At 29.0% G+C, this 10,388-nt stretch overlaps 1 protein-coding gene across 1 annotated transcript; it reads right to left on the bottom strand.

Annotated features, from left to right (window-relative positions):
- Positions 1–501: 501 nt before the first annotated feature.
- On the bottom strand, positions 502–6,340 carry LOC125838493 (uncharacterized). The gene is made up of 3 exons (XM_049517526.1): positions 6,187–6,340; positions 3,146–3,643; positions 502–1,375 (listed from the first exon to the last, which is right to left on the bottom strand). The coding sequence occupies exons 1-3, from the start codon at positions 6,263–6,265 to the stop codon at positions 837–839; spliced, it is 1,116 nt and encodes a 371-aa protein (XP_049373483.1). The 5' UTR covers positions 6,266–6,340; the 3' UTR covers positions 502–836.
- Between the last annotated feature and the right edge of the window lie 4,048 nt (positions 6,341–10,388).

Raw genomic sequence — 10,388 nt, 5'->3', positions numbered from 1 at the left:
ATACATTAGTGTATATTGTACAAATAATACTTATTACCCCTCTCAAGCGATGTATGGACTAAAAAACATAATGAGTTTGTCAAGAAAAGCTATCAAGGAGAGGAAAGAGACTTCGTTAGCAAATCTACAAGTTATAAATACTGAAATGAATAATAAACTGAAGGAGGACGATTAATTGTAGGGCAATCAGCCCAATCAAAATCACTATAACATGTCAAATGATCAACTGAACCACCATGTATACACATCATGATTGAAATTCTATGCAAATGCTGTAAAATACGTTTTTTACTCCAATATAATGCTTAAAGAGTATCAAATTGTGGCTGTCCAACAAAACATATGAAGAATTGAATGAAATTTGTGAAGCTTATTTGGATGCTTTGTTTTTAAGTGGGGGAGAGATAGGTAAAGTTAAATGATACCTTATATTTATACAAATGTAAATGTAAATGTAAATGTAAATTAACAAACATAACCACTCAATCTTCATCCAAGCCACACCTTTTTTATTGGCTAAAAAGACAGTGGTTGCTTGAATTGCTAGTGTTACAACAATCATTTGCTCAAACTACTTTTGAGTTCTCCCAAAGTCGAACCCAAAATGTAATACATAAACCACTCAACACCAATGAAAATATATATATATCATATATACTTCTTTGCCTTTTCATTAGACATTAGTATAGTACACATGCATAAGATAATGCCACTAGTAGTAAACAAGCCAAAAGTAAGATAAAATAGAGCTCCCACCTTCTTCTTTGCTTCATTACAACCAAATTTGCTCATACCATAATTCATAAAATCCACCGTATTTCATCAAAATACACACCTTAGAGGACTCGACGATGGGTCCTGACACTCAAGAGAGTCACATCATCGACCACAGGGCCACACAAGGAAACAAAATCATCGCTTCTCGTGTGATAGTAGGTGCTAAGGAACATGATCCTAGTCCGGCTAGCAGTGGCCTTGAAACGGAGGATAGCGCGCTTATATCCACCTTTCCCCATTGACTCATAAGGGACTTTAAGTGTATCCCTTCCAGCAAAGGCCTCAACAATCATAGAACCTTCACAAGCATTACTTGCATCTCCAACTTTGAAACTAAGTTGATACATTTTGCCAATTGTGGTTCTTGCAACTTGAGCAATGGCACTTTCTTTACCAGCAACTAACTCTATGGCTCTCTTGCCATGTGGTACTGAAAAATGGTCAGAGTCTAAGTATTTTACTGCCTTCAGGGACTCAACCATCCATGCTGGCAATGGGGAATGGTCATCTTCAATGTTTGGTGGTACAAGTACTCCCCAACTTGTGTTTGGGAATATGTATGGACCCTCTTCAAAATCTCCATTTTTCAACAAATTCTCTGCATAGTAATTACACGATTCAACAATATTATATACATAGGACAGACTTGTATCTTTGTTAAGAGCAGGGGTGAAAACAACATTTCTGCTAACAGGTTCTACATAACTCAATAACCTAATTAATTTCTGCCTCGTTGAATGTGTATAAATAATTTATTCAAAACTCAATAGACTGCTTTTCTAGAATGCAAAATCAATAAACTTATGTGATTTGAAGAGGTTAAAAAAACAGAAAATAGAAACTCTATCGACAGGCACAAGTGCTAGATATCCACAAAAAAGACAGAAATAACCACCGACCCAATAGTTGAACATTTTTACATGAAAACTTAAAATTTGTAGCATATGTAATGCTCTCTTATTTCATATTATTTGGCTCTTACATTGGAACAAGATTTATTTTCTTATCTATTTTAGCAAATCAAGAGCAATTTATCATTTTCTTCTAATACTTCATTTACCATTATAAATAACTACATAAAGTACTAAGTAATAATTAAATCTAGAATTCAAAAACATAATTAACAAAGTTAATTTAATAAAATAAACTCCTAATAAATACTACTTTTTTTTAAGAGGAATGGTAAATCAACATAGTCCAAGTGAAACGAAACGAAGGGAGCATATAAAAGGAGTACTATTATTATTAGTTTCGATTGAGTACTAGTGCATTGATGTATTATTAAATCTCAGAAATCAGAATGCAGAACAATATATTAAACACAACAAAGTTAGGAACTTGGATAAAATTAGCAATTAATTATGACTTATAAAATATACTTAAATGTGCAAGACATAAATAATGATATAGCTATGACCGTACGAGAATATAATCATATTACAGCTCTTTGCAATTTAATACCTAAATTATTACTCGAATTGAATAAATGTGAAAGTAGCATCGATCAATAAAGGAACCTAAATGTACAAAGGATTAAAATTTGGGTCCCTTTTTTGCAACTGGTCCCAGCTGTACATGTACTTCAAATTTACTCTTTTTTTCTCCATATTAATTAAAATTCAGAGTACATAATTTTAGAGTGAGAAAATGAGATTTTTTGAGTAGGAAATTAAATAGAAGAAAATGACCTTTTCAGATTTCATATGTTTATAACAAAAATCTCTGAAATATAAAAAATGAAGAAGTAACCTTTTAAAGTCGTGTCACCTAATTTTTTCAACGCACAATTTTTTTTATAGAAAAATCTATAAAAAATGAAGAAGTAACCTTTTAGAGTCGTGTCACCTAATTTTTTCAACACACAATTTTTTTTATAGAAAAATCTCAATAATCCAACAGCAAAATTAATGACTTAACAAAAGAGTAATGAAAATTCATGTGAGGCGATTTTTGATGTCCTTTAAATTATAATGATTAATATACGTATTTTCACACTCACATATTAATTACAAGTTAATAATGACAAAGAAGTGTAAACCCTACATCCAGAAAAGCAATAGATAAGAAGAGTGGTCCAACAGACAACATCATAATCATGCAAGGTCACATTTTATTTTGGGCATGTGTTGCTGTGTGACTATTCATCTATAGGTGTCCAAAACTAGATACTAGCACAAGTCAATATAATATATTCACCTAGTAAATAATTGAATCATATACTAAAATCATTTCAACATATGTCTATTCTAGATTCAATATATTTATCAATTATTGTCGATGTAAACTATAACAGTTCCTTTTTAAACTTTGTATTTGATCAGATACTATTAAATAAAATAGATTGAAAGAAATGAGACGGAAAACTTACGATTAGTGGCCCTAGGAGGATATAAAGTACGAATGGCGATCGAATCGATGAGAGGACCACAAGCAGGATCTTCCTCAACACCTGGATTATGAAGCAAGATCTCAACTTGGTGAAGTTCAGCTTGAAATGCCCAAGCATATGAGTCCCAACCACTGCTACTATACAATGTTTGGATAGGTAGTACTCCAAAATCAGGTGTAACAGATACGTTGATACGTTCCTCTTGAGCACAAGTTCTAGCAGCACTGAACGTTAAGGAATAGTACATTCCTTTTGTAACGTTCAGTATTTGCTTGATCGATGCTTCGTTGCCTAGACGAACCGCGGCATAGCCCTCGGGTACGACTAGAAGCATATCGCCTTGTTTTTGGCCAGCTTTTATGTACTCTACGAACCCGGAAATTGACCATTCCGGTATGGCGTTGTGCTTTAGAACCTCCGTGCCGTTTAAGTCCGCTTTCGATGGGGGTATTTCGAAGTTTCCATTCTTTAACAATCCTGCATATGTTTAAAAGGATGAGTGAAATTGATTTAGACTCGAGATTCATTTCTTTAACTTATCTTAATTGTGAAATCGATTTACTGATATTTTATATATACATTTGTATCACATTTGAAAAGGACAGAAAATCCTAGAAACGGTGAGTAATAATATTGTGAAAAGAGTCATCCATATCCAGGATCTAAATATTTTAAAGAGAATACTTCATCCGTAAGTAATATTTGGGAGCATATGATGGCGGAGAGGATTAGGTATCTCTGGAAAATCCAAATCCTAAAGTAGGGACAATAATAATAATAATGTGATTACTCTTTGTCCCTATTATTGGTGCACCTATCCCCGTAAATATTCAAAATAAAATAATCATATATAGTGATAAAGATGAAACTTTAAAGCAATTATGTAGAATTTAATGCAGTATATCCTACCACTTAACTAATTAATCATACTCGCTTCCTCCTATTTTATAACATTATTTTATTAAATACAATATTGAAAAATAATAATTTAAGATTTGAGATCTAAAATAATATTTAGATATTTATGTGAATGTAAATCATTTTATTAAAGACTAATTTTTTTTAAACTAAATTGACTTTAATTATAGTAAATGTGATATTTTCTTTGAGACGAACTAAAAAGAAAAAGTATCATATAAAATGACGGAGAGAATGCTAAAAGAGAGAAGTATTGAAAACAATTCTGAACTTGGCGCAAATTATTATTTCTCATTTTTGAATTATTGGCAGTCCTAAAAATATTTGTCTACTTGACTAACTAAACTTAAATACACCCCCAAGTATGCAACATAACATAGCAAGTGGTATCAAACTATTATAGGAGCATAAGACTTTCAATAAAAAGCCGAAAAATGTGTTGAAAATAACCCTAAACTTGATGAAAATTTAGGGATGTATTTCACTCATGTTGCAAGATCGAGAGTATATTTAATTTCAGTTAGTCAAGTAAATGAGTTTTTTAAAGACAATCAATAATTCTAAGATAAAACTAATAATTAAGCCAAATTTAAGAATATTTTCGATACTTGCTCTACAAATTTACTTGTTAAATTTAATATTTTGAACTAATTGACTATCTGAACTCTCACCTTACCATTAAAAATTTAATTCTCTATATCGTAATCCTTTGTCCCAACCCCCATGGAAAGAAAACATTTAACTCGTTGGGTGCAATAATAGGTTGATTAATTTTGGCGTCCTATGTTATATTAGGGATGAGCCAGCTAACGCACAACCCATAAGCAGCTGTAAAATTAACCCAACTTTCCCCGAAAAGTGTCATGTCATCAAATTGCAAGACTTTGATGGTCATTTTTACTCATAAAATCCAAAAGAGGAGTCACTAAAAAGGTTAGTAAGCAGTGTCATGTGCACAGCTCGTGCTACACTACTTGCAGCAGGTTTCCCTTTCAGTTGAAATGACAGCAGGCACATGCATTACCTCTTTAAGCAAATCATTCTTCTTGCATAAACCCAATCGATAATAAACTTCTCATCCTTCTCACCATGCCTTCTAAAATCCACTAATTTATTTGTTTTGTTTCAATTTATACGATATTGTTTTCTAATATTGCAATGGATAATAAACTCTCATTTGAAATAACGAAAATGTCTTCCATTAACAATTTAGTTCAGAAATGCCCCTAGCATAAATACTTTAATCTAAAAATATGTGTATTTCCTAATTTAAAACACTATATAAAATTAAAATAGAAGGAGTATAAGTTAATGTTATTGTTAACAATAGGAGTAAATATTTTTGGGTGATAGAAGAGTGAAAAACTTTTGTGCATTGGAGGTCTCTCCCCTGAGTGGTGACTGGTGAGTAATTGATTCTATGTAAATGACAAGAATGACCTCCAACTAGCTGGTTTGTCTTGGACTGGTTGGTCATTTACTGACAAGACATTTATCACAGAAATTAAAGGCCTCACTGTGATACTCATAACTGACTCTTGCTGCCAACCCATTAGTCATCTACTTTCCCAATTTTCTCCTTCAAATTGTCTGTTTCTGTGTCATTCAAGTACTATTATCACTTTATATATATTCATTCTAGTAACTACTGATAATCAATTCATGAACAAGTAAAAATGAACTAAGTGTTACTATTTTAAGCTTTTCAAATGTGACTTAAATTAACAAGAGGTATCAAGTTTGAGTATATGCATATGCAATAGCCTTTGTTAGAAATCGCTTTAGTCTCTAATGTGGAACTTTGTGGCACGGATTCGAATTAAATTGGGCTCCAAGTAAATGGAAACTAATTTTTATTAAAAAAAAGTGACTCTAGTTTACTCAATTTCTTCCCCATTGTTAAACTGAAATCTCAATACATTATCACAATAACAAGCTTTCAGTTTAACAATACGAATGTTAAATTCCCATTAGAGTACCAAAAAATCATTAAATAGCGAGAAAGGACATATGCAAAGAGATTATTAAAAAAATTAGCAGCAGAAGTAGACATTGAAAATCATGATTAATGGAGTTAATAAGGAATAATTAAAAGAGATTACCATCAATAACGGCAAAGGAAATGTTGGAAACGGCGCACAATAGCACGAGCAGCAATATTACTGTTGTTGAGCTCTTCATTATTATTATTTTTCCCAACTGGTAAAGAAGAGGGAGAATGGGTGAAAGAGGAAGAAGAAGAGGACCGATTGGTTTGATTTGAATTCCGGGTTCCCCTTTTTATGCATGTTTACTTTCATTAAGGCCCTTTCATTTTACAGATATTGCATACCTGTCCTTTAGATGTATTTAATTTTTTTTATGACCAAACACAAATTAGTAAATAATGTGAAATGTTTTATTTTTTCGGAAAAAGTGAAAAGTTTGCATGGCTAAATAGGTATTAGGGTGTGCATTGGTCGGTTTGGTTTTATATATTATTGGTTTGGTTTATTGGTTTTCGGTTTTTAAATCGTTAAATCAATAAGATATTTTTTATCTTCGATTTATCGGTTTTGATCTTTAACATTTGATTTTTGGTTTAACCAATAAGAAAATGCTTATAAAATAAATATATGACTTCTCTAATAAATTTGACGCGACAAGATAATAATATAACTTTACAAATGCTCATAAAATAGAAACAACAATGACAAACATGAAAAAAACTATACATGTGTAACACAAAGAGAAATTAAGAGGAATAGAGTTCTTACTTTAGGTTTTGACGGTTTATATTATGTGAAGTTGTGAACTCAAAGTCACCGTGAAGTATGAATTGAAGGTTAAATGACAAAGACATAACTAGTAAGATATTAAGATTAATATTTAATATTTATGTATAGGTAAAAATAGTAAATTACTATAGTCATAATGGGTAAACCGATAACCCAATATTAAAAATCAATATCGAACCGATAATTCGATAATTTTTTTTTTATAAAATCATTAAAGGACCGCTAACCCAATAACCCAATAGCAATAAACCAACACCACTTTTTTCAGATCGATTTATTGATCGGTTCGATTTTTGCACAACCCTAAATTACGTACTCTATTTTTACTTGTCACTTATTTCTAAAATTTATTTTTATTTTTACCTGTCATTTTTGATATATCAAGAAAAAACAATTATTCCTTTTCATATTTTACTTTCAGCATTAAATACTTATTATCAATCATTTTTCAAGACTTAATATCACTAACCATCATTTAATAGAGATATTTTGATAAAATACTTACATCAATACTTGTTACTTAACAGTGATAAGTAAAAATGAACAAAGGAAGTAGTAAATAATTCCTAGGTTCATGAGATAAGGTGAAATATTTTAAAAGTAAGTTTGAACTGAATTTTTACTTTTATTTGATTGAAAATATAATTAATCTTTCAAAATAAATTTATACCTCAAATTTGATATTATTTTATCTCACTTAAATGTGAGATAAATTAGGTCCAAGATTAGCCATACATTTTTTGAGATTTTTTTCGGCAAAGTTTGTTTGGTTATAGAATTTGTCTAGTTTTTGAAAAATTCAAAGATCAAATCTCAAAATCTAAAAAAATTTATCTACTCATTGTATTATTATTAGTTTTTATTAAATTATTGTGTTATGATCTTTAGATAATGTATTATTTAGTTCTAAGAAGAGTAGGATTGTGCCAAACATAGGGATATAATGTTTTTTTTTAAAAAGTAAAATATATATCTAGAATTATGACAAAACACAGTTTCAAACTTTAATCCAAACTTCACCCGAAACTAATTTTTCAAAAATATTTAAAAATTTATGATCTAAACTAGCTAATTTGAGATTATAATATTGGGGTAACAAAATCAATAAACCAATTGTTATTATTTTGAGAACACTCCCTTTTTTATTTATACAATATGTGATCGGATATGAAATTTAAGAAAACATATTTTAGAATTTATGATTAGAATACAATTTGAGATTTTTGTAATTATCAAAGCGTGACATTAAATATAAAATAAAAATTCAAAAATAATTTTTCAAAAGTATGTCATCCGAATAATAAGAAAATACTCACGAAATTAAATAGAGGTGAGGATTTTAGATAATGATGAGTTTACCCCTTTTTGGATTTTTATTATTTCTTTCATTTTTACTAAACTTGTTAAAAAATAATATTATAATTTTTTTTATAATAATTAATATTTAGTATTAAGTCTTGAAAAATAATTTGGCAATTAATAATTAATACAAAGATAAGATATAATAGATTTTTTTTTGATATATTAAAAATAATAAATAATAAAAATTTATTTTTAAAATAGTGAATAGATAAATATGAAAATAAATAAATAAATTATTTTTACAAGTTCTATAAATAGAAACTATTTTGGTGGGGAAGATGAAGACAGAAGCTGGATGGGAGTCACATGGTGTTCTCCCCCCAACCTGGTACAAAGCATCTAAAGACATGACCTTGACATTTTTGGCATTTTCTTTTACTCCTAAAATATTTTTTTTATACAATGAAAAATATTAAAGATTACACATGTTCATAAGATTACCTAGTGCATATATAGATAGGCTAATGGACTAGTTAGATGACCAATTAGCAAAAAAAATAAAATAAAATGCGTGATTGATATTTTTGAAAGCTTAATGTTATATTTTTTTATTTAAAAGAAACGGAATAGGTACTATGTTACTTAAGCTAATCTCCTTGTGTAATGACTTTGTAATTTGATCCTATTTATATGGCACCATTTTAGATTTTACGTGTATTAAGAAATTAAGTAAGTTTACTATTCTACCCCTATTTAATTTTTTTGGAACTTAAGTTTTCAATCACTGAATATGAATTAATTTATTTTGATTAATTAATTTAACTAATGAACATGAATAATTTACTTAGCTTTTCTAAGTTGGTCAAATATATATTTTCAAGGCTAATAACTCATAAGGGTAAAAAGGGAACAATATGGTAATTCATGCATTGATTTTATGAAATGACAACTATTATGGACCAACTATTTATAGAGAATGATGACATATAAAAAGGATGACATTGATTTTCATATTTCTCTTTCATTTAATGAGGTTATTAACTATATTATAGAGTAATAATGGAAGTAACTTTTAATTTATATCCTTAAACAATTTTCTTAGAAAGTGTACCATACGCCAACAATTCACTTAATATGACTAGAGACAGTAAATACTTTGATTTCTTTTTTAATAATTAGTAAGTGTTTTATTATGTGTATATGGTTGAGAAAAATATTAATTTTATTTTAAAAATTGATTAACAAAATAGACAGAAACCGACCTTGTAAAATATCGATTTAATTGATTTGATATATACTTGTATCTAAAAACTCGACTTAATTAGTTTGGTCATCTTTTAAATGAAGAATAATTGAAATCGAATCATGTAATTAACTTATATTACTGAAATTTTTTAGGAGCAAAAACTCCATATCGTTGATCATCTCGTTTCATATTAGTAATTCTTCTTCATATTTATAGCTTTTATTTGCTAGAAAATATGCACATTTATTTATTTCTCTCTATGGTGATTTCAAGTAAGTGCATAAACAATCTTTCAATAATAGTCATAAGGGGTCGAAGTTGTATATCAACCTTGTTAATAAGCTTGTTGACAATAAGTAGTCACTCTATTTTCACTTCTAGTGCTCCATGTCCCATTTTTTTAGATAATAATTTAGTCCTTGTTTGATACTTCATAGTTGTTTATTATTATTTTGAGTGAGTCATATCTTTATTATAAGATGTTAATATTATATATATTTTTGAATATCTCTTAAAAAAATCAACACTTTTTATTTGAATCACTTTGTATTTAGTTTTATCTTTTCTGCATCAGGTGAAGATCAAGCTATTAATTTAACTTGTTTAGAAATAAAATTTTGATAGGAAATACTTTACAATTTTTGTTTGCAAATAACACATGTAGGTAGATATTTCTTTTCAATAAAATTTCTTTAACATTCTATTTATATATGTCACATGATTGAAATAAAAAATGTGCTACTACAAGAAAATGACATGTATTTATAATTAATAATCTCATCAATTCTGTTAAGCCTTGATTTAGCATTCATAGTATTAAGCTTGCTTTGTGAGATGAACTTAGTTTATAGTACCATCATATTGTTTATATTGACTCAATGAACTTCGTGACGAGTTAAACTTGTTTGACATAAATTTTTATGTCTTACAAGTCATATGATATATTTGAACTTTTCAAAAATTCGATGTTTCGAGACAC

Source organism: Solanum verrucosum, unplaced genomic scaffold (genome assembly GCF_900185275.1).
Source record: "Solanum verrucosum unplaced genomic scaffold, falcon-dt-bn FXZP01000182.1, whole genome shotgun sequence".
NCBI lineage: Eukaryota > Viridiplantae > Streptophyta > Magnoliopsida > Solanales > Solanaceae > Solanum > Solanum verrucosum.
Note: the sequence above shows the minus strand (reverse complement) of the source record. Positions and strands in the feature narration are given on the sequence as shown.

Excerpts from the sequence above, each read along its gene's own strand:
- LOC125838493 (XM_049517526.1), bottom strand. The coding sequence starts at position 6,265 with ATGAAGAGCTCAACAACAGTAATATTGCTGCTCGTGCTATTGTGCGCC. Across the intron at positions 3,644-6,186 it reads TTCCTTTGCCGTTATTGATG|GATTGTTAAAGAATGGAAAC; the intron begins GTAATCTCTTTT and ends AAACATATGCAG. Across the intron at positions 1,376-3,145 it reads TCCTCCTAGGGCCACTAATC|AGAATTTGTTGAAAAATGGA; the intron begins GTAAGTTTTCCG and ends ATTACTATGCAG.